This window comes from Nicotiana tabacum, chromosome 1 (assembly GCF_000715075.1).
Source record: "Nicotiana tabacum cultivar K326 chromosome 1, ASM71507v2, whole genome shotgun sequence".
In the NCBI taxonomy this organism is placed as follows: Eukaryota; Viridiplantae; Streptophyta; class Magnoliopsida; order Solanales; family Solanaceae; genus Nicotiana; species Nicotiana tabacum.
The window spans coordinates 11,670,595-11,696,035 of NC_134080.1; the positions used below are offsets into that span (position 1 = coordinate 11,670,595).

Consider the following 25,441-nt stretch of genomic DNA (forward strand, 5'->3'; position numbering starts at 1 on the left):
CAACCACTCCCCCCCCCCCCCCTCCCGCGCAAACCCCCTCAAAAAAAATTCTTTTTTTTTGTATTTTTAATTTTTAATTTTCTATTTTTTCGTTTTTCTACATCATCCACCCACCCCACCCGCAAAGTATTTTTCAACTTACACATTTTAAGGTAAAAGGTTTTTTTTATGCAAGATGAGCATGGTTCTAAAACATGGGTCAAGTTGGGCGGGTCGGGTTATGACCCATTGTTTAGCCCATCTTGACCCAACCCATTTTAGCCCAAGTACATTTTGGGCTGGATTGGGCAATGACTTATTTATTGATCTAACCCATCTTGACCCGCCCAAATTTAGCCCAACCCACCTATTTGCAACCCCTAGCTAGTGCTATCGATACTCTGCGAAATCAAAAGCAACTGAACTCAAGGATAACCACTGACGTTGATACATTAGAATTCTTTCAGAAGTAATCTATTGGAATATCCTATTCTTGTAGCAGCCGCGACCCTACTTGTGGGATTATACTGGGTCGTTGTTGTTGTTGTTGTTGTTGTAGCAGCCGCGAGCCAAGAATAATACAATGATACATTGCAAAACTCTTGTGCAGTAAAATAAGCATTATTATCAAAAATCTTTACAGGATTTTTATCTGGAAGTCTGCAAGTATAAATGATTTACAGGCCTCATTAACCAAAGAAGAGAGGCATATGTGGTTGTCTTCATTCTGCTGACCAGCAACTCGATAAAAATCCTTTCTTTTTCCTGCATTATAGGGCAACAACCATGTCATAGGATTAGACCAGCACTAAATTTTTAGCTTAAAACAACAGAATATGCTTAATTTTACATTGAATCAGAACCTAATTAAGTAATCTCTCTAATTTAATTCTTTCTGTAACTGCATTCTACAAACTCTTCTAGGCTTCCAACATTGGTGTTGTGAAATCTAGTTTATAAGTGATAAAAATTGAAATTTGAAGAATCTGATTAAGTAATCTCTTTTATTAAATTCTTTTCTATAGCTGCATTCTGCAAGCTTTTCTAGGATTCCAACTTTGGTCTGATGATATCTTATTCATAAATGAAAACATTACAAATGTTCAATACCTTTCCATTAAAAGCACCACTGATTTTATTGAATCCTAAAAAAGAAAATCTATTCTTTGTTCTGTTCCGTTTGTCCTAATATGCAAACAAAATTTGCCGAAGATCACACTAGTCAAAGTCAAAGTCAAGTTCAAATTTCCTTGCAAGACTACACAAAGTAGAAAACAACAAAGAGAAACAAAAAAATATTTATACATTGATAAATCTTGTTTGGATGGTTGTTACATGTTGTATTGTGTCGTGTTATTACTTTAAATATAATATTTATTTTGATTGTTACTAAAATTTTGTTATATCGTATCATTAAATCCGTCGTTACGTAACGACAATAAGTGCTACTTTATGGAATGATACAGTACAGTACAGTACAATACAAGCTGAATCAATCTTTGCTTTGATCATTCATAGATAGATTCCAAAACAAATCGGTTAAGGTACACCTTAAGTTGCGTTTTCTCAGAAAATTGCAGATTAGTGATCTTATCACATATAATGCCAAGTCATTCAAAATATGAAGAAACCTCAATATTTCTAAACTAAGTGACTAAGATCAAGAATATATTGAGTTGAGAAAGAAATTCAGAATTTGAAGATACCTGTTAGTATTTCTTCTGCTACTAGTATTGTTGTTACCACTGCTGCCACTGCTTTCACTGTTACTGCTGCTTGTTCTGCTACTATCGCTCTCACTTGAACAAGAAAATCTCCTCTTCCACCAATCTTTCTCCACACTTTTTGAAGATTTATCTAAACCTTCTGCTGGCTTAGGTGAAACTTTAGTAGTTGTTTTTGGTGAATACTTGTTCTGCTTCTTCTTTGACTCCAATGAAATTGGAAAAAACATCTTTAGAAAAAGTCTTTGATTTTCAAAGCTTTCATTTCTAATCATCTTCCCCTTCTTATTTTCATTACTATTACTCTCTTGTCTTTGTATGCTCTTCACCCTTTGTTGTACAACTACTTGTTCTGGACTAGTTGTACTAGTGAAATTTTCCTCCACTTTATTTATTAAGCATTCTTCTTGTTCAGATTCTAAGACTGTATTTTGCTCAACAAGATCCTTAAGAGACAACTCATAACAAGATTCAGGCATGTTTTTGACCATTTCCATAAGTTCAAATTGGCCTCTAGTTATAGCTAAAGCTCTAGAGCTATTTGAATGTGACCGATAATTTGTCGAAATTTGATGGCTATTTTTCCATAAGGGTGGTGAAGAAACACCAGATTCATCACCATAATTAACATGGTTTAAACTTTCTTGAACTCTAAATTGGACACGTTCAACATCATTTTTAGGCCAATTCCTAAGGTTATAACTGTAATCGGAGGTTGTAACAGGATCAAGAATTGAGATATGATCATTGGGTTTTTGGTTTCTTGGATTAAACATAGCTATTAGATGAAGGGAATATTTTTTGGGGGAGAGGAAAAGAGGGGAAGAATGAGGAAAAATTGTGGTATGATGTGTGTATGAAGAAGAGGAAGGAGAGACGGCATTGTCATAAATGTATTCAAAATAAATTAATAATAGAAAAGTTCTTTTTTAAGTGTGCCTTGCCTTTTGTATGTTAGGAAAGAAAAAAGACAAACAATAAATACCATATAGGATCTATCCGGATCCAAGTATAGGTGTTACTTTCCTCTATTTTTATTATGTCTGTCTTTTAAAGTACTATGCATTTCGTAAGAAAGATATTAAATTATCTTAATCATAAAAGTATTTGTTCAAACTATAATCTTTTAATATTTTATTTAATTAATATTTTACTAATTATAACAGTAAGAATAAATTGGAAAAAAATTAATAAATTATTTAATTTTTTTCTAAAACATTAATTATTAACAAATTTAGTAAGTCAAAATTACTTATATTTGGGAACAATAAAGCGTTGCGTACCATAAAAAATGGTAAGATAAAAATTAAGTCAAGGGTTTCTAGAAGGGTGAGCGTAGGGGGCGTATCTTTTTTCTATTCTCCTAATTTTTGTCTCACTTTTGGGCATTGATTTTTAGCATTTGGTCGCCTCATTTTTCTATTTAATCAAAGGACTCAGTTGTCCCTTTTCATACGTCGATTGACGATAGTCGATACATTAAATGGTCATTTGCACGGGCGGATCTAAAATTTGAAGGTGACGAATATCATAATTTCTTTTAATTTATATCTTGTAATGATTAATATAAAATTTGTTAGGTACGTTTTTTTTTTGGTTTTTTTAAGTTTATTCAGATCAACCTAATAGGTATTTTTTATTTGCAAATAGAAAATTGCATCGTAAATATCGAAAAATAAATGTAATTAGCATTTTAAATAAGAAATAATACATTTATTATAACAACACAAGTAAAATTAACATTTTTACTAGAAAATTACATCTTTTCCTGTATATTAAAAATAAATTTACACCAGTAAAATAAATCTTCAACAAAGGAATTACATCAATCAGAATAAGAAAATTTTAAAATAAATAACTTCAATAAATAAATTATTCCCCAGAAGTATAAATTTAAATAAATTACAAGTTCCAAAAATCTAAATCATAAGTCTCATATTTTTTAAGCAATGCTTACGAAATTTTTATCATAATTTAATAGTAAAAAATTTTAAATTATATTTAATAACGATATAATAACATAATTTTTTATGATATAATTAATAAAAGATGAAAAAAATTTGATCTCAATCCAAAATTCTCATTAAGAACCAAGTATTTTCGGATTTGAAAAAAAAACTCATAAATTTAAGATTAAGAGGAATGCTTATTTTATATAATTTTAAAGTTTTGAAGTCTCTTTTTTGAGTGTTCTTGCTAGATACCACATATAAAATAATAGAATAGAGAAAAAAATATTTTAAAAAAAATACTTAAACGACAAAAATAAAATTGGAAGGTAGCCGAAAGGGGAAATGACTACAAAAGAAAATAAAAAGCACAAAGAAAAGGGGAAGTCGGATAAGGTTCAAGATAAATCCCGCCTTGAATTTTACACATAAGAAAAACTCTCAAAAAGATCTACCAACCATGGCACCTTTATCTAGTTTACGATATGATCATTCATTTAACCTAGTTTAAGAAAATTTCAACATAGGTATATAAATTTTTTATCATGTTAGTGGGTGTATAAGACAATTATTTATGATATAAGAATCTGTGTGAGTTAATACATTGTTTCGTTATGGTTTAAAATGTAGGATAACTAATTCATATAATATTTTGTACACTAATTGTTATATTATCTTATTCACCACTAACATGGAATAACTAATCCATATATAAATTATACATGTATAAAATACCAAAAGTACAAATTATTTTTTGTCTTTCCCCAAGAAACCTATTAAGACCAAATATCGTAGGGTATATTGGTATAATTATACTTCATTATTTTTGAGTTTAATAAGTAAATAAATAATTTACATGATACATTATACTCCCAATTTTAAAACACCCAACAAGAAATATGTATTACTAATCTCTATATTATTAATTTCTACATTATTAATCTCTATATTACTAAGTTATACATTCACCTTGGTAAAGTTCATCGACTTTGAGTTTGGATTGTTACTCATATGATGCTAATAAGGAACAGAATTCTCTACCACTATGATGCTAATAATTGTTACTCAATTATGCTTGGATTGAGCTTGGTTTTGACATATGATGCTAATATGTCAAAACCTATGACTAAAATGTACATAACTCGATGTCTTAATTCCAATTGACATTTAGTCAAAATAAACCTAGATCACCAACATATTGCATGCATAATTGCTTTGGCTGTACATATAATCATATATCCTTCTTCTTTCTCAAGAAATTGGTTGATGTCATAAATATTCGAATATAGTTCATTTTTATAATCAATTTTGCAAATTTACATCAAAACAGTTACTACTATATAAACGTAAGCATGTTGTTAGTCCAAAATGAAGAAGAGGTCAAAAAAGGTACAAAAAGATTTACGTAAATAATACAATTAAATAAAATAAATAAAACCAATTTCAACTTGTTGATTTTCACTTCGCTAGAAAATTAATTAAGTAACCACCAAGAATTATGACGGGATAGCTAGGATCCTTCTATCTCTAATCAAATTATATGGTTAGAACTCTATGGATGAAAAACTTCTAGTAAAAAGCGCTTATTTGTGGTTTAATTAATCTTACGCAATATGAAATCAGATTAGTCAGTTGCAAAGTAGTACCGGGCCCGTGTGGGAAACAGAATAAAGTGCACGTGTTGGCCATGACTTTTGAAAAAATTGTCTTGGTTTATGTCATCACGAGTGAATATTATATTTCAACGAGAAAAAATGATCAAAAGTTTGTGGTATAGTGGATGGTACTGCTCTTCCCATAACCAGAGGTCTCAAGTTTGAGTCTTGGATATGAAAAAATTCTTGGTAGGGAGCACTTCGCTCGAATGAAAATATTTCAACGAAAAATAAAATACAGCTGCGATGGTGAGGATGGAGAGCAAATTAAATAATGGAATGGAGAGCCGCCTAAAAATTTGTTTTCTTTTTTTTCCGGGAGTGAGTGAGGGTAGCCGCTGATTTGCAACTTAGCCCACTAATAGCCTGTTTGGTCAAGTTTTTTTTTTGGGCTAAAAGTGCTTTTTTTGGCAAGAAGCACTTTTGGCAAAAAATTGAAGTGTTTGACCAAGGTTTTGGAAGGAAAAAAAAAAAGTGTTTTTCAAGAGAAGCAGAAGCAGTTTTGGAGAAGCATAAAAAAGTAGCTTCTCTCCAAAAATATTTTTCTGAGAAGCATTTTTGAGAAAAATACACTTAGAAGCAGTTTTCAAAAGCTTGGTCAAACACTAATTACTGCTCAAAAGTGCTTTTCGAATTAATTAGCCAAACACAAACAACTTCTCACCAAAAGCACTTTTGAGAAAAGCACTTCTCAAAATAAGCTAATTTTAAAAGCTTGGTCAAACGGGCTATAAGTATTGAGGAGTGGCGAATCTAACCTGCTAAAGAAATTATATATTCAGTGAAAGTAGTAGTATAAACCAAACAGCTAGTAGTGTAAAAATTGAAATCATAAGAATGATAAACAAAAATAGGTATCAACAATGTTTTAAAAGGCGTGGGCGTAAGGCGAGACGTTTTACATATGTCTCAACGGGGCGTAAGCCCCATAGGTATTTAGTTTTTAATATTTTATAAAATAATATAATGACAGTAAATATTTATAAACAGGTAAAATTACATAAAAATTGAAGAAAACTATATATATGTGATATATGTGTGTGTGTGTGCGCGCGCGCTTCATCCCCATAAAAAAACTAGTAAACAATCTATTATATGCTACTTAGAAGCACAAGTAACTTGAGTCGAAAAGAATAAAGTTGTCTACATGGAAAAACAAAAAAGATGACTAACCTGCAATTTGAACTGTGAACTTGCTGCTATGAAGGAGAATGTAGTTCTCTTTGTATTTGTAAAACAAAAATTGAATATTCGTTGCTTTTAGGAGATATTAGAGACTAGCGAACAAGATAAAGAATTGGGAAAGACCATGAATTAAGTCTTCAATCAATAAAAAGGGTCTTGACTTTTAAATTTAATACATTTCAATTCCTTTTAAAAAATTTGAGTAATTATCAAGCTGAATTTTGAAAATTTGGGTATTATATGAAGGCTTATTCGACAAATTTTGTTTTAATTTGAAAAAGTCACTGGGCTTACATCTCACTAAAAAAATGTGTCTCAAATGTCCGGGCGTACGCCTCTTGAGACTTTCGCTTCACACCATCGTCTCAGGACGTTTTGGGTGCCCCTCGCCCCAGGGCTTGCCCCGAATTAAAACACCGGGTATAAAACGTCAAAGAAATTCGCATACCAACCTCTATAACATTAACCTGCATTCCTTGGTTAAAGTAGAAAACTTACCATTCATTGGTTATTTACGTGTGTGAAATAAATTATTTGCAAGATTATTTAGTTAAATCAGGTACGCGCAATTTTGTCTGGACATATTAAAAGAGATTATTTAGTCAAATTAGCGATGATCTCTCAATTTTTAGACATTCCATTATTACGATGGTGGTTACCTATTACCTCGACACTTCTTTAGATAAGAGCTAAGCGCAAATATACAAAGAACTAATCAAGCTAGCATTTGGACAAAAATTTAAAAAAATAAAGCCAAATTCTGTGGGCAAAGAAGCTGATGACAACCAAGTACAAGTTCTTCTTTTTCTCTATTTTTTTATATTTCTTTTGCTAGCAGCTATTATTGGGAGGTGGAATGGTGTTGTTCTCGATTAGCAGTATCACTAAAAGAAAGTATTTGAACGGTTTAATATTCATTATTACAAAAAACTTAATTAAAAGAAATACACTAAGGATTGTTTAAGATAACTTCGGGAGAGGGACATTTAGAATCATAATTTGCTTTAAGTTATGAAATTCTCCAAAACTAGATGACCCCAAACATTATAATACTATATAACTTGGGACTGAGAGGGGTAATTTGATATCTCAGGCTGAATATATATACCACTTGTTCAAGAATCTCACCTTAAAATATATGTAATGCATATGTATACTAACATGAAAGTGATGCTTTGTTAGTAACCATAATGAGCAAACTGTTATGAATAGTTTGTACATTGGATATAACATTGGATGCTACATTGGATACTCATGTTGTGAATAACTTAAAGATTAAATCTCTTACTTTATGTCCATCATCCTTACTTTTTATGCATATAAAAGGCTATGTAATTGCAATGGAAAGACACACACAATTGAAGAAGAAATCTCTTCTTTCTCTCTATCTCCATTTCTTGTTCATGTTTTACTAAATTGCTTTTATTTTCTTGTTCCATATTGTTACTTTGAGTTATATTTCATAACACGTTATCAGCACGAAGTCTCTAACCTTAAGGTTGAATTCCACTTCTGGTAAGGTATATCTGGATGATCTATTGTCATAATATAAACTTGAGCATCTTGTTCATGAATATAGTATAGTTAAATTTTAGTGAACTAATAATAGGTGGCATGCGTTAGACTACATAATTTACAAAATTACAATTATACTTTATTATGTATGCTTATGGTTTTATCTTATAATATAATTTAGTATGCCTAGTATAATGATTATACATTAGTTTACTGTCACATATAATTAATATAATAATAATAATAATATTCGTAACTATTTTATTTTGATAAGATAAAATATTAGTATAAGAGGTATGTACTACACCAAATTTTTCATTAATGATAGTTCTTATCAAATTAACGTGTTCAATCATTTTTATATGAAAATATATGTCTTTATTTGCTACATCTCTTATCGGACAACGATAATATTCCAAGTAAGCCGTATTCTATCATTTCTACTCCATCTTGTGGTATGAAAATTCGATACAATTTTTTTTCTTTAACTAACTTTGGAGCTTAGTTCCATTAGAAACTGTGAAATAATTTATACTTTGGTACAATTCTCATGGCCTTTTAGTTTCACGGACAGATATATGTTTGATCGGAATAGTTATTAAACTAATCAATTCTTTCCTTGTTATTGTTTACTGCCTTCATTGAATTGTTCATCTAATTATATGAACTAATGACTTTAAAAGCAAAGTAACATGGTTTTGCTGGTACTTGGCAATAGTGATATCATTATGTTTTATAGCTAGCTAGCCTATTGGAATATGTAAACTGTCTAGCAAAATATTATTACTTTCTTATTAACTTTCTGAAAATTGAATTGTGATATATAATAAAGCAACAATACTAGTTATGTAGCATATCAAATCACTTAACCAAATTATTACTGGAATTGCTTGATAAAGACCTTAGTGCAATAAGGGTATTCATATTAACCAGTGTTGTTCCTACATGTATTTAGTACCTTTTAAGTCATGCGAATTAAGTTATATAATTTAATAATGTATACCATGCACTAACTAGACATACGGTTTAGACATATTTTGGTATTATCTAATTTACGATTTTTGTCAAATTATTATGATATTTTTATATCATATTTATGCACCACTTAATTCATTTTATTCAAATTAGCGGACGTGATATTTGCTTTGGGTTATTGAGATATCGATGTCCAATTTTTAATCAATACCACAACAATTAGTTATTTAGTGTAGAATAAATATTTTTATAGTGTTAGTTCATATGAACTTACAAATATGATATCACTAGAGCACTAATTGGTTTTATGCATGTAATCATTATAAATTGGCATTATTTTTAAAGCTTGGGGTAAGACATGGATTTGAATCCTGATAGAGTTTCAAGTCATTATGGTCAAACATGGCTTTCCCCTGCGTAATACATTGGATTCGAGTCCTAATGCACCATATTGATGATATAATGATGACTAAAGAAAAATAATATATTTTTTATTAAAGGCATGAAGATTGTCCCACTTGATTTGCTTTATTCTTGAAGTGAATATGGTAGCACTACATAATAAGTTTAAATGAAGACATGTGGTTGAACAATGAACGTGGGCGTTCCAAAGATCAAAATAATAATAATCATCACTATGATTTTAAAGGAAAACAATAAGGGTTCTCAAAATAGTCCTTCAAAATGTGAAGGCAATGTTTACCATAAAATTGGTATGAAAATAATAAAGCACGTCGCTGATTATGATCCATTCCTTGAAGAGAATGTGACTTGTGATAAGCATTGAGAATGCAAACTCATTCCTAAAGTTGAATGTGGCAATATGTGATAAAAGCAATGAATAAAGACATACAATTCATGATTATATGAATACCACACAACTCACCTCTAAGGGAGGTTTGAGTGAAATAAAGAGAATAAATATTATTGTGTGGTTACATAAATATGTCATTGGTCGCGTACATGTGATACGCCAAATATTATTTTGTCATGCCTTATAAAAGTTATTAAAGTCAAAATTAAAGCAATAAATGATTTTGCTTATGATGATTTTGACCATGACAATTTATTATAATATAAGTTTCTTCGTGAAGGAGACATTTACCATATGAATGGTTTGATAAAAGATCGTGTAGTACAAAAGTTGTTAAGAGCTCCGGATGAATAAAATTATTCATGACATTGATATTGTAAAGTATTAGAAGAAACTTTTTGAGTTTCAAATATACAAGTCAAAGTGATTATCATATTGAGACAATAAATGAAAGGAAGATTGAATATATTCATATTTCTATAAACATATCGGGTAAATATGAAAGGTTACCCAGTTTTATTCTATTTGTACTACACAAATATAAGCATGATGCTTGAATCATATGCCACAAGTAAACTAGAGGTTTACTAAAACAAATATTAGTTGGCATAACCGGTTGACCATCCCGGTTCAATTATGATGCGAAAAAAATAATAATTGAGAATTACATTGGCATATATTGAAGAATAGAAGATTCTTCAAGAATTCTCTTATGCTGCTTATTCTCATGATATACCAGTTAAGGTAGGGATTGCATCCCTTGATTTCTGGAAGAAATAAAAGGTGATAAATATATGGGCCCGGTCACCTGCCATGTGGACCGTTTACTATTATATGATTTTAATAGATGCATCTATTCTATGGTCACATGTGCATTTGTTATCAACTTGCAGTTTGGCTTTTGCAAGATTTCTTGCTCAAATTATTAGAGCACAATTCCAGAATATAAATTATGATAATTTATCTTAATAATACTGGTTTAAATCCAAGTTGGTTTAGCAGAGATTGTATGACTCCAGTTATAGCTAAATCATTGGTTATGAGAACAAAACTCTCAAAAACGAAATTTTGTATGAGATGTATTATTTAATAGACAGCAACACTTGTACGCATCTAGCCAAGTTATGAAAATTTCTTCCTATCACAATCGGTTCAGGGTCAGGAACCAAATAATTTCTATATAGAAATATGGATGTGTTATATGATTTAATTATTCCACCACAATGCACAAAGATGTGTTCCCAAAGAAGGTTGGGAAATGTGTTGGTGATCCCAACATTAGGGGGAGAAAATGGGCAGCTGAGAAAGTGATACGTGAAATGAATTATTATGAATACATATAGATCCTCGTACAAGAAAATATGAACTTGAAGTTCAAGTGATAATTCATTTACAAATTATTGCCAGACGCATTTGCTGACCCAAAGCTAAATGTCATATTTCAACTGCTAATGCTCCAAATAGAACAAAGTCCATGGGGGACAGAGTCTATGCCACGCATAAAGCGTAACAGACCAATCGGTTCCAAAGATAAAACTCCTTGAAGAAGGAGAGGGGCAAATATTCAAAATGGTCATAAAAAGGAGGCAAATTCTCTAGAATAGCACCACGACATAATATTTCACAAGACCTCATGGGAGAGGCTCAGGTACCTGAAATAATGAGATAAAGAGATCTTAATAAGTTATGTCTTTATTAGGTAATAATTAAACCGATATAAAATGATCGTCGATGATGTTGTTAACATAATGTAGCTCTCAATATTATTAATATTGACGAGGATCTTGATCTCAAATCTGTCATGAAATTTGGACAAATAAATAATTGGCCAAATGAAAAATACGCAATGAAAGTTGACTTCACTTGAAAAATATAAAGTTAGACGGAGTCCCAACACCTGAAAGTATAAATCCAGTAGAGGTAAATGTGTTCTTGTGCGAAAAAGGTCAAGTCGATAGACATAAAGATGACTTGTGTCACAAGAATATTTGTAAATATCCTGGCATTGATTATATAGAGACATGTTCTCTTGTGGTGGATGTAGTCATTTAAGATTTTAATCTGGCAATACATGAAAAACTTGATATGCGTATAATGGAAATCATTGAAGGATTTAAATTGTTCAGAAGCATATAAAAGTTTTCAAAAAACTTGTTCAATAAAGCTTCAGAAATCTTTATACAGATTGAAACAATCAGGTCGTATGTGGTACAATCGCCTGAGTGAATACCTGTTGAAAGAAGGGTACAAGAATGATCCAATTTGTCCTTGTGTCTTTATAAAAAGGTCTAGATCTGAATTTGTTATAATCGTCGTGTATGTTGATGATTTAAATATCATTGGAACTCCTGGGGAGATTTCAAAAATAGTAGACTGTCTGAAGAAAGAATTTGAAATGAAAGATCTTGGAAAGACAAAATTTTGTCTTGGTCTACAAATTGAATATATGAAAGATGGAATATTTGTCCATCAATCAACATATACCGAAAAGTTTTTAAAGCGATTCTATATGGATAAAGCACATCCATTGAGTACCCCGATGGTTGTGAGATCACTTGATATAAAGAAAGATCCATTCTGACCTCATGAAAATGATGAAGAGCTTCTTGGTGCCGAAGTACCATATCTTAGTGCAACTGGGGCATTAATGTATCTTGCCAATAATTCCTGACCAGATATAACTTTCTCAGTAAGCTTATTGGCAAGATTTAGTTCTTCGCCACGCAAAGACACTAGAATGGTATTAAACATATATTCAGATACCTCCAAGGGACCATTGATATGAGTTTATTTTATTCAAATGAATCCAAGCCATCATTTATTGGTTATGCAGATGCAGGATGTTTCTCTGATCCACACAAAGGTCGATCTCAGACAGGCTATTTATTTACAAATGGAGGTACAGCCATATCATGGCGTTCAACAAAACAAACTATAGTTGCTACTTCTTCAAATTATGTAGAGATAATAGCCATTCACGAAGCAAGTCAAGAATGTATTTGGTTGAGATCAATAACTCAACACATTCAGCAAATATGTGGTCTTTCTTCGAAAGAGAATATTCCAACAATATTGCATGAAGACAATGATGCATGCATAGCTCAATTGAAAGGAGGATATATCAAAGGAGATAGAACAAAGCACATTTCACCGAATTTTTTTTCACTCATGATCTTCAGAAGAATGGTGAAATAGATGTACAACAAGTTCGTTCAAGTGATAATTTGACTGATCTGTTCACTAAGGCATTACCAACCTCAATATTTAAAAAGCTGATATATATAAGATTGGAATGCATTGTCTTCGAGACATTAAGTGATTTTTCATCAGGGGGAATAACTACACGCTGAACTCTTTTCCTGAACCAAGGTTTTGTCCCACTGGGTTTTCCTGGTAAGGTTTTTAATGAGGCAGCAAGCAATACATATTATAAATAACTATGTACATCCCAATATTTTTTTGTAAGTTCTTAATGAGGCACATTATCTTACATGGACATCCAAGGGGGGTGTTGTGAATAGTTTGTACATTGGATACTACATTGGATGCTATATTGGATGTCCATGTTGTGAATAACTTAAAGATTAAATCTCTTACTTTATGTCCATCATCGTTACTTTTTATGCCTATAAAAGGCTATGTAATTGCAATGGAAAGACACACACAATTGAAGAAGAAATCTCTTCTTTCTCTCTATCTCCATTTCTTGTTCATGTTTTACTAAATTGCTTTTATTTTCTTGTTCCATATTGTTACTTTGAGTTATATTTCATAACACAAACAATATTCTCACCTATTGTTGTCAACATCTAATCTCTCGTGTTAATTTGTTACCCATCTCCTTTCACAATCCCATATCTTTAGGGGTTGTTTGATATGAGTTATAAGGTGGGATAAGACGTAGGATTAAATTTATACTTTGTTTGGTTGGAGGATAAATTTATACCTCCAATCAAACAGAGTATAAATTTAATCCTCGACTAAATCCAGGATATTCCATCTTATCCCATCAAATGTGGAATTATTTTATTCCATCTCTCATGTGGTATAAATTAATCATGGGATTATAATCCCAGAATGGAAATTTAGTCCGCGTACCAAATGACCCCGAGATTACACTAAATCATGGATATAAATAAAATTGAATTTAGGCAGAATACATCGACAACCCCTTAAAGTTGTCCACACTTTTCACGTAGATTCTCTATCTTAAGTGTGTTTCATTTGACCACTCCAACCATATCTCAAATGTGTCATTTAGACACAATGTGCTGACATGGCAAGGCAAGTTTTTCTCACATTTTTAGATGCTGAAAATCGTCTAAAAAGCAAACTCCACGTACTTCTTACCGAAAAACTAATAGCTTTTGCCGGAAAATTATCGATGAACTTTTCGTTTACTTTTTCAGATCCGTGACCCCCATATCTTCACCTTCTTCCTCAAACTTCTTCAATATTTCCACCATCCAAACGCTGACCAACCCAACCAAACTATCAATTGAAATTGTGGCCAACAAGTTTTGCCAAAACAAATCGACCAATCTAGATTGGAAATTAGCATCAAGATTTTGTTTGCAAGGGAAGGGGAGGTGAGGCGAGACTCGCAGGTCATCCCTAGGAGAGAAAGTTTTAAGTAGTTTGGGTCTATTATTCAGGGGGATGGGGAGATTGATGAAGATGTCACACATCGTATTGGGACGGATGAATGAAATTGAGACTCGCTTCCGGTGTTTTGTGTGACAATAAGGTGCTATCAAAACTTAAAGGTAAGTTCTACAGAGCGATGGTCAGACCAATATTGTTGTGTGGGGCTGAGTGTTGGCCAGTCAAGATCGCTCATGTTCAAAAAATGAAAGAAGTAAAGATGAGAATCTTGATATGGATGTGCAAATACACCAAATTAGATAGGATTAGAAATGAGATTATTCGTGATAAGGTGGGTGTGGCCCCTATTGAGGACAAGATGTGGGAAGCGCGGCTTAGGTGGTTTGCTCATGTAAGGAGGAGGAGCACAGACGTCCTGGTGAGGTGTGAGAGGTTGACATTGGAGGCATACAGAGAGGTAGAGATAGGCCAAAGAAGGGGTAGGGGAAGGTGATTAGGCAAGACATGGCGCAGCTTCAGGTGACCAAGGACATGAACCTTGATAGGAAGGTATAGAGGTCGAGGATTAGGATAGTAGAGTCGGTAATCTAGAGTTTTCATAACAGTAGTATTGGCACGCAATCTCGTTTTTTGTTGGTAGTAGATTTTTATGACTAACCGTTATTTTCTTTCATTGTTGATCACCTTACTATTTTGTTGTTTTTATTCTACTTTTATATGGCTTTTTGGTGATGTCCCTTCTTGTCTCTATTTTTATTAACGTGGTGCTTATGCTTTCCTAAGCCGAGGGTCTATTGGAAATAACTTTCTATCCTCACAAGGTAAGGTCTGCATATACACTATCTTTTCCAGACTCCACGGTGTGAGATAATACTGGGTATATTATTGTTCTTGTTGTATTTTGCTCGTAATTTGAAGGGGAAAAATGATTTAGGATAAATGGATGTGGATTTTCATTCAACCTTTGCAAAAGGTGATATTGAGAAGCCTTTCAGTAACTTTCCTACCTACGATATTATTATCGATGGCAAAACATGGACTTAATTCTTAGAATTCATAGGTGGGCACAAATTAAAATTCCTCAAATTTCTCATCTTCCCTCCACCTCTACGAACACTCTGTTCCTCACCATGTATCCTACTCACAAGCCCCCATTTTACGTTTATTGAATCCAATCAGAATAGGGGCGAACCTGAAAAAACAAACTCAACCCAAAAATATACTTTGAAAGAATAAATGGGAAAACAGAAGAAAAAAGTGTGCTAACTTATGTCCGAAATTGATTCTCTGTTTCTCTCCATGAATGATCATGATTAATTCTTTCAAGTTTTTTGCAACATAGGGTAACAATCATAAAAGTTTCTTTGTTGCCTACAGAATAGTGGCATCACGACAATATCTAAATAATTAATATAGCAAAAATAGTTCGGCAAGGGGGAAGAAACATATGCCTGGGAAGAAGAGAGAAATCATTTAGAAGAGGGGAGGGGAAGGGAGAGGGTTTTCTGTTTTTTTTTCTTTTCTTTTCTAATTACATTTGTCAATTTTTAAGAAAATTACACATGTCAGCCATTTAATTGTTCATTTGACACGTCATAAAAGCGTGTGAATTATATTCATCTTTGTATTTTGTCTGCCCATCAATTTTGTGTCTAAATAATACATTTAAGATGCGGTTGAAGTGTTTAAATAGAACAGACATATTCTAAGTGAAAAGTGTGGACAAATTTAAAGGTCTATCGATGTATTCTGCCTTGAATTAAAAGTCACGATTCAGAGCCACATAATTACATTCAATTGAAAGTCATGAGTCAGAGCCATAAGTAAATTTAGTTAAAGACAACAATTTGAGCAGTGATTCCTCACCGGAAAGTTGATCCTCGGCCATGTATCAGAGCTACAAATGATTCCTCTACATTGGCTCTAGAAAATCACTCCTCTTCCACCTCTAGCCAAACAACCTTGAACCAATTCTCTTTTTCTCATACGCCCTTCCTCAAGTGATAGTACGTGTCCCATCTGTCAATATGAGTTTGAACAAACGGAACATGTGCAGATGATTCTGTGCAGTCACGTGTTTTACCATGATCGCATTTCTATTTGGATGACTTGGGCGATAATCAAATGTTCGGCTTGTTACAAAGATATTGTCACATCGTGGATCATAATTTAGTTTTTGCTAAAGTTTAGTCTTGTAATGTTACATAGTTGAATACTCAAATATGTACTTGAATTTTATGTATTATATAAAAAAAGCTGTAGGAACCTGTTATTGAGAGTCATAGAACCAATATTACTTGTATGAGACCCTTTGAAAATGTGACAAGTGGAATAATGGGGTCCCACTTAAATTAGTTTTCGTGGAGAGCTAATATGGGCGGGATCCATCATTCCACTTGTCACATTTTTAGAGGACAAGTATTTGAATTTTCTCTGTGTTGTGTTTCTGCTGTGGCTACACAAATCTGTAGTAATGTGAATCTCTAATTCTACTTTAAGAGTGTAAGGAATTAAAATAATTCAGTCTATTTGTGTTGATTGCCAAAATTTGTCCCACATTGGTGGAGGACACAATAGTGTGAGAATTTTTCCCTATAAAAGGAGGCCTAATGTTTAGGATTTAAATACACCTCTCATTTGCCTTCTTATCTTCTTAAGGAATTTGTATTTTCTCTTTTTAGTATTATTTCACTTGTATTTTTGGAATGGAATAAGATATTGGTTGTGTCCGAGGAAGTAGGCAAAATTGGCCGAACCTCGTAAATTCTGGTGTTCATTTTATTGTTGCTTTATTGTCTTAATTAATATTTGGTGGCTGTCATAATTTTTGGTATAGTAGTTGTGACTCATTCACACTATATACATTTGGCTTTCGCGACAATTGGTATCAGAGCCAAGGTATTGTCTAAGTATGCTCTGTGGTTGCAGCATTGTCTGATCTTCCACATTAGAAAAAATTTATCTTGGTAACTGAGTCAAGGTTCTGTCTGAGTATGCTCTGTGGTTGCAGCTTAGTTTGATCTTCCACACCAGAAAGGAAATAATCTTGATTTGTGTCGTCAGATATTAAATAATATTTGTGTCAAAGATGGGAGACAGTAAACAAGAAGAATCTACATCAAGTGTCAACAATACGTCATCATTGGCATCTTCGCTTATGACAAGAACTGTGTCAAATGCGAATTTGCGGTAGAAATTTTTGACGGGTCAGGACATTTTGGGATATGGCAAGACGAGGTTCTAGATGTCCCTTTTCAACAAGGGCTAAATCTTGCCATTTAAGAAAAAAGACCATATGTTATTGGAGAAGAAGATTGGAGAATTATCAACCGTGTTGCTTGCGGTACCATTCGATCCTACCTTACTAGAGAGCAGAAATATCCATACACAAAAGAAACTTCTGCAAGTAAATTATAGAAAGCACTGGAGGATAAATTTTTGAAGAAAAACAGTCAAAATAAATTGTACATGAAGAAAAGACTGTTTCGCTTCACCTATGTTCCTGGTGCCACGATGAATGAACATATCACCAGTTTCAATAAGTTGGTCACAGATTTGCAAAATATAGATGCAACTTTTGATGATGGTGACTTGACCTTGATGTTGTTAGGGTCACTTCTTGATGAGTATGAGCACCTTGAAACTAATCTACTCCATGGAAATGACGAAATTTCTCTCAGAGAAGTTTGTTCGGCTTTGTACAGCTATGAACAAAGAAAGGGAGAAAAACAGAAGGGCAGAGAAGGAGAAGCACTGGTTGTGAGGGGTCGTCCTCAAAATCAAACGAGGACAAGGAGGGAAGATCCAAGTCAAGATCTAGACCCAGCAAAGATGAATGTGCCTTTTGTCGAGAAAAAGGGCACTGGAAGAAAGACTGTCCGAAGTTGAAGAATAAGGCCAAACATAATAATGAAAAGGCCATTATAGATTCAAATGTAGCTGATTGTGATGATTCATACTTCTCATTAGTTACAACAGAGTCATCAACATCATCAGACATATGGTTGATGGACTCGGCTTGTAGCTATCATATGTGTCCCAACAGTGACTATTTCGTGGATTTTCAAGAAAGAGAATATGGAGTCATCCACACAGCGAACAACAGCCCTCTTACCTCATATGGAATTGGTTCAATACGATTAAGCAACCATGATGGAATGATCAGAACATTAACAGATGTTTGATATGTATCAGATTTGAAGAAGAATCTCATCTCTGTGGGAGCCCTAAAATCAAAAGGTTTCAAAATCATTGCAGAAAATGGAGTGATGAGAGTATGATCTGGTGCACTAGTGGTAATGAAGTCTAATCGAAAGAAAATAATATGTACTGCTATCGTGGCAGTACAGTTATTGGGACAGCGATAGTGATATCTAGTGACAACAAAGAGGCAGAAGCAACCAAGCTACGACACATGCGCTTGGGACATGCTGGAGGAAAATCTTTGAAAACTCTATCAGATCAAGGATTTTTAAAGGGAGTAAAGGCTTGCAACTTGGAGTTTTGCGAGCATTGTGTCAAAGGGAAACAGACAAGGGTTAAATTTTGTACATCGATCAATAATACTAAAGGTATTTTGGATTATGTACACTCTGATGTTTGGGGTCCTTCCAAAACACCTTCATTGGGTGGGAAGCACTATTTTGTAACCTTTGTTGATGATTTTTCCCGAAGAGTGTGAGTGTATACAATGAAGAGCAAAGATGAAGTGTTGGGAATTTTTCTCAAATGGAAGACGATGGTGGAGAATCAAACAAGCAGGAGGATCAAGTGTATTCGCACAGACAATGGAGGTGAATACAAAAATAATCATTTCAATAAGGTCTGTGAAAATGATGGTATCGTCCGACACTTCACTGTCAGACATACACCACAACAGAATGGAGTGGCAGAACGTATGAACCGGACCTTGCTGGAGAAGGTACGGTGTATGTTGTCCAATGCTGGATTGGACAAAGAATTTTTGGCGGAGGCAATTACATATGCATGCCACCTCATTAATCGCTTACCATCTGCTGCTATTGATGGAAAGACACCATTTGAAAAATGGTATGGAAAGTCTGCTGTAGATTATGACTCTTTGCACGTGTTTGGCTCAACTGCATATTATCATGTGACAAAGTCAAAATTGGATCCAAGGGCAAAGAAGGCTATTTTTATGGGGATTACTTCTGGAGTCAAAGGATATCGCTTATAGTGTCCTATGACAAAGAAAGTAATATTCAGCAAGGATGTTACCTTTGATGAATCTGCTATGGTAAATAAGGTAACAGAAGATACCAAACAAAATGAGGGTGCTTCTAAGCAGGTGGAGTTTGAGGGAAAATTTATTTTTCCTACACAAGAAGCAAAGGAGGAAACAAATGAAGATTATCCTCTGGAAGAAGATCCAGTAGAAAGGGATATTCTAACTCAGAAACCTCAACAACAACTTGAATCAATTGCAACCAGCAGGCCAAAAAGGACAATAACAAAACCTGCTCATCTTATAGAGATAATTTCTAGTGCCGCCTCAATTGTAGCTGATGATGTTCCTACCACTTATAAAGACGCAGTCCAAAGTTCAGAAGAAGATAAGTGGAGGATTGCCATGAATGATGAAATACAGTCCCTTCATCAGAATCATGCATGGATATTGGCCAATCTCCCGAAGGGAAAGAAAGTAATTGGGTGCAAATGGGTATTTTCAAAGAAAGAAGGATTTCCTAACCAAGAAGATGTTCGCTACAAAGTAAGATTGGTGGCCAAAGGATATGCTCAAAAGGAGGGAATTGATTACAATGAAGTATTTTCTCCAGTTGTAAAACATTCCTCCATTAGAATTATGTTGGCTTTGGTAGCACAATTGGATTTGGAACTAGTTTAGATGGATGTAAAAACTGCATTTTTACATGGGAACTTGGAGGAGAAATCTACATGACTCAGCCAGAAGGATTCAAAGTTGATGGAAAAGAAAATATGGTATGCAAACTTGAAAAATCATTGTATGGATTGAAACAATCTTCTAGACAATGGTACACGCGATTTGACAAGTTTATGTTGTGGCAAGGGTACAAGAGAAGCAAATACGATCATTGTGTGTATTTGCGCAAGCTTGAAGATGGTTCCTTTGTATATCTTCTTCTATATGTTGATAGCTTCCAAGAACTCGGAATAAATTGATAAGTTGAAGATTCAACTAAAGAAGGAGTTCGAGATAAAGGATTTGGGTGAGGCAAAGAAAATTCTTGGCATGGAGATAATAAGAGATAGACGTTCAAAGAAACTCTGTTTATCTCAAAAGGAATATTTGAAGAGAGTACTACAACGTTTTGGCATATATGAGAAGACTAAGCCAGTTAGTACTCCACTTGCTCCCCATTTTAAGCTAAATACTACTATGTCCCCAAAAGATGAAGCTGAACATGAGTATATGTCAAGGGTACCATACACAAATGTTGTTGGTAGCTTGATGTATGCAATGGTCTGTACGAGACCTGACATTTCACAAGCTGTTGGAGTTATTAGTAGATATATGCATAATCCAGGAAAGGAGCATTGGCAAGCTGTGAAGTGGATTCTACGGTATATTCATAATATTGTAGATGTTGGGTTAGTTTTTGAGTAGGAAGACAATCAGTCTGTATTTGGATTTGTGACTCAGATTTTGCGGGTGATCTGGACAAACGAAGATCAACTACTGGTTATGTGTTTACTTTTGCAAATGCACCAGTTAGTTGGAAGTCTACTTTGCAGTCAACAGTTGCTTTGTCTACAACAGAGGCAGAGTACATGGCTATTACAGAGGCTGCAAAAGAGGCAATTTGGCTTCAGGGGTTGCTAAACGAGCTTAGTATTGGACACAAAAGTATCACAATTTTTTGTGATAATCAAAGTGCTATTCAATTAGCGAAGAACCAAGTTTATCATGCAAGGACGAAGCAAATTGATGTTCGATATTATTTCATACGAGAAATCATAGAAGAAGGTGGAGTCACGGTGAAGAAAATTCATACTAAAGAGAATCTTGCTGATATGCTAACAAAAGTTGTGACTGCGGTCAAGTTTCAACATTGTTTGGATTTTATCAACATTGTTGAACACTGAAGATTGAAGATAAAGACACAACCAAAATTTGTTATTAAGAGAAAATTGAAGATATGGAATTTTGCCAAGGTGGAGATTTGTTGATTGCCAAAATTTGTCCTACATCGGTGGAGGACACAATAGGGTGAGAATTTTTCCCTATAAAAGGAGGCCTAATGTTTACGATTTAAATACATCTCTCATTTGTCTTCTTATCTTCTTAAGGCATTTGTATCTTCTCTCTTTAGTATTATTTCACTTGTATTTTTGGAGTGGAATAAAATATTAGTTCTGTCCGAGGAAGTAGGCAAAATTGGCCGAACCTCGTAAATTCTGGTGTTCCTTTTATTGTTGCTTTATTGTCTTATTTATTATTTGGTGGCTGTCATAATTTTTGGTATAGTAGTTGTGACTCATTCACACTATATACATTTGGCTTTCACGACAATTTGTAGTTCTCTGTATTTTATGCCTTTTTCTTTTGGCTTCTTCAGTTCAGCGTATGATTTTAGATTCATTGAGCATACCTGATACCTAGAGGGTGTTTGACTAAGCTTATAAGCTGGTTAAACTGGCTTATAAGCACTTTTTGGTTTATCTACACGTTTGGTAAAATTAAAAGTGCTTATAAGTTAAGTGCTTATAAGCCAAAAATAAGCCAAAAGCCATAAGTTGGTCTTCCCCAACTTATCAAATTTCAGCTTATAAGCACTTTAGGTTTGACCAAAATATTTACTATTTTATCCCTAAAATATTTTTTTAAAACAAAACTCTTCGTATACCTAATTTTTCAGCTGCTTATTATTAATTTCAGCACTTTTATCCAAACACGTAACTACTTATTTTTTAAATCAGCTTCAACACTTGAAAGTATTTTTCAGCGCCTAATGCTTATTAGCTACTTAAATCAGCTAAGCCAAACGGGCTCCTAATTTAATCTTTTTGGCTTCATGTTAATCATGGGTCGTGTACATGGATGTATTTTATTTTTTTCAAACGCTTACGTGAAAACTCCACTACACACGCTGATATAGTCAATCTGTTTGACGAAATGCCTAAAACAACTGAGCAATATTTATTTGTTTTCTTAGTTTTTTTTGTTCCCATAGATGTTCTTTCTTCATGTCCATGTCTTTGAAAAAGCTTCTTCCATGTCTCGCCTCCAAACTCTCTTTTTCAAACAACAATGGAGGGTAAAAGCAATGTATTTGTATGAAGCTCTGTGTCTCTACTGTTGTCAGACACAAATCGACGGTGGGCGTCCGTTGGCTGAAGCTCGGTACTGCCACCTCTACTCTGTATTTTCTCTCTTTATCTTTTGTGTTGCTATATGTTACTTGCATGTTTGAGTAATAGCAATGTGATTTTCCCAATATCAGGCTAAGAATTACTATGAATTTCACAGGAAGACGTCCTTTAATTGAGACTCCACCTTTCTTGCCTTCTCTGGTGAGTGACAATTGTCTTTCTTCTTTTGCTTTACTGTCGTTGATTGGTCGTTGCATGTCTCTCATATTGTGCTTGATCTTTAATTTGATATGTTTTATATCTATTTGTGAAGTCATACATAAGTTTTTTGTTTTACATAATATTTGGCCACAAAATGAGCTACAAAGTGTCAATACTGATCAACAAAAGAAAACTTTAGAGTAAGTAGGAGAGCACCTGCAAAAGGGCATAACACTCCATAAGATTGGATGTTTATTACCTTAATTCTTAACTTATATATTGCATAACTGATCTAAATGAGTAAATTTTTTATGTTGCCTTGTATTCATCGCATGTATCTTTATTTAGCGCTGATTTCTTTTATTCTTTTTCTCCTGTTGCTTCTTTTTAGGCATGCTTCTGGTGCCAGCCCTACAGGATTTTGTCGTTCATCCCAACTTAAAGTTGCTGATTTCTCATTCAATTTTCTCATTGGAAGCATACCAAAGTGCTTTGGTTACCTTCCAAAGTCAGTTCTTAATTCTTCTCTTATGTTCTCGGTTTCTGAATGCTTGTTATTTTCAATGCTCTAGATCTAGATTCAATGAAATTGTCCCTAGAGCAAATATCTGAAGCATCGCTCTGATGCTCTATAAATGTTATTTTCTATTGCCTTTTATAATTTCTGAGTGCATGTTATATTGTGTTGAGATAGACCTAGCTTTCATGGAAATTGCCTTCAGCACAAAGATCCAAAGCAGCGCTCTGCTTCTCTATGTGGTAAGTAATGCTGCTCGAGCATTTCTCCCTTAAGCCAGTAAACAATCTCTGGGTACTATTTTCCACAGAATTAATTGTTTGTGCAGCATGTTTACTTTTCTTTTTTCCTTTACAGTTACAGTCAAGTAGATTTATTATTATAATAAGACTGAACAAGTTGTTTTAATATCGCTTTATAGGTGGAACTCCATCTCTAGCCATGCATCAACAGTCAATAATAAGCACCGGTCTGTTGAAGGACTGATACATCAGGCTTCTTCTTCCAAGCCCACTTGGCTTTTGGCTTTAGAAGTGGTAACATGAGTTATGGTTGGTTCTCTTCATAGTGGCTGTTGTGACTGACCTTCACAAGTGTAAGAGCAAATCCTCAATCATATCTTGGAAAAAATCAGGAAGCAGGAACGATCATATGACAATTTACGTAGGTCAGTTCCATGCACTTGAACTTGGCTACTTCGTAAAAAGTATCTTTCTCATATGGGACTCTTTACTGTTCATGATTTCTATTTATGGCTCATGTTCATTTGTAGATACTGGTTTGCTGAAAGATGCCGTAAGAAACACTAGACAAGAACTTAAGATAGCTTGTGAAGATTTCAGCAACATCATTGGATCCTCAGCACTCACCATACAGCTTAGCTTACAAAGGAACAATGAAAGGTGGACCTGAGATAGCTGTAATATCGCTTTGTGTCAAAGAAGAGCGTTGGGCAGCCTATCTAGAGCTTTATTTTCAGAAAGAGGCGACACTCATTCTTTCTTCATGATATGTAGCTACTGTTTGCATTGTAAGGTGGACCCGAGATAGCTGTAATTGGAACAACTCGTTGATTTTGAAAGTTGGAAATTGATAATTTCCAGATCAGAAAAAAACTCGGGTGCTATCAGTAGTGAAGGAGCAATATGTGTCCTTCCAAATACTCTAGAGAACCGTCATCTCGACGTCCAGGGTAACACTTATGCATTTGGAGTACTGCTACAGGAAATAATCAGTGGGAGACCTCCATATTGAAAAGACAAAGGGTGCTTAGTAGATTGGGTAATCATTTCTTTTCGCACCAAAGATTTTTATATGCGATAGACTTTTCAGGCAGGGGACCTGAATTCGACTTTTTATGTGGCAGGCTAAGGAATTTCTTGAAGTTCCTAAGGTATTATCCTATGTTGTGGATCCCAAGTTGAAACATTTTAAATAAGAAGACCTCAGAGTGATTTGTGATGTGATTAACCTTTGCATCCACCTGAGTTCGAGCAGGAGGACTTCCATGAAGGACTTGTGTGCTATGTTGGAGAGCAACATTGATACTTCCATCACTGCAGAGCTCAAGGCATCTTCTTTGGCGTGGGCCGAGCTTGCGCTTTCATCCTAACTGATAGAAGGCTAACAGTATATGTACATCGGAAAATTGTAATTGCATGTCTACCACTTTCTCCTTTCCTTTTTCTTAACTGTTTCTTTTTGATCTCTCGATCTCGTTCCCAATGTTCTGGAGTCATGGTTGAGTTCATATAAATTTTGAGTCTAGTAGAGTTGAAGAGATGCTATTTTTGATTCTTTGTAAACAACTGGTTTTTTAGTCTTTACTAAAAGGTAGAATAGTCTCTTGGAAATTTATACTTGTTTTGGTTTGTCATACCAGTCTATATACTCTACAAAGTTTCATCCAGACACTTTAACTTGATCAAAGTTTATATTTTAAATCCCTCTGACCGTTGACCAAGCACATGTGACAAAATAATGGTTGAGCTGGACAAAGTGAGTGTAAT

General features: G+C 33.9%; 1 protein-coding gene and 1 pseudogene across 1 annotated transcript; one reads left to right on the forward strand and one right to left on the reverse strand.

Moving 5' to 3' along the window:
• Positions 1 to 390: 390 nt before the first annotated feature.
• Positions 391 to 2,611, reverse strand: LOC107768794 (uncharacterized). The gene is made up of 2 exons (XM_016587944.2): positions 1,686 to 2,611; positions 391 to 744 (listed from the first exon to the last, which is right to left on the reverse strand). Exons 1-2 carry the CDS (start codon positions 2,477 to 2,479, stop codon positions 702 to 704), a joined length of 837 nt encoding a protein of 278 aa, XP_016443430.1. The 5' UTR covers positions 2,480 to 2,611; the 3' UTR covers positions 391 to 701.
• A 12,294-nt stretch (positions 2,612 to 14,905) lies between these two features.
• Positions 14,906 to 25,205, forward strand: LOC107769527 (putative LRR receptor-like serine/threonine-protein kinase At1g63430; annotated as a pseudogene).
• The last annotated feature ends 236 nt before the right edge of the window (positions 25,206 to 25,441 follow it).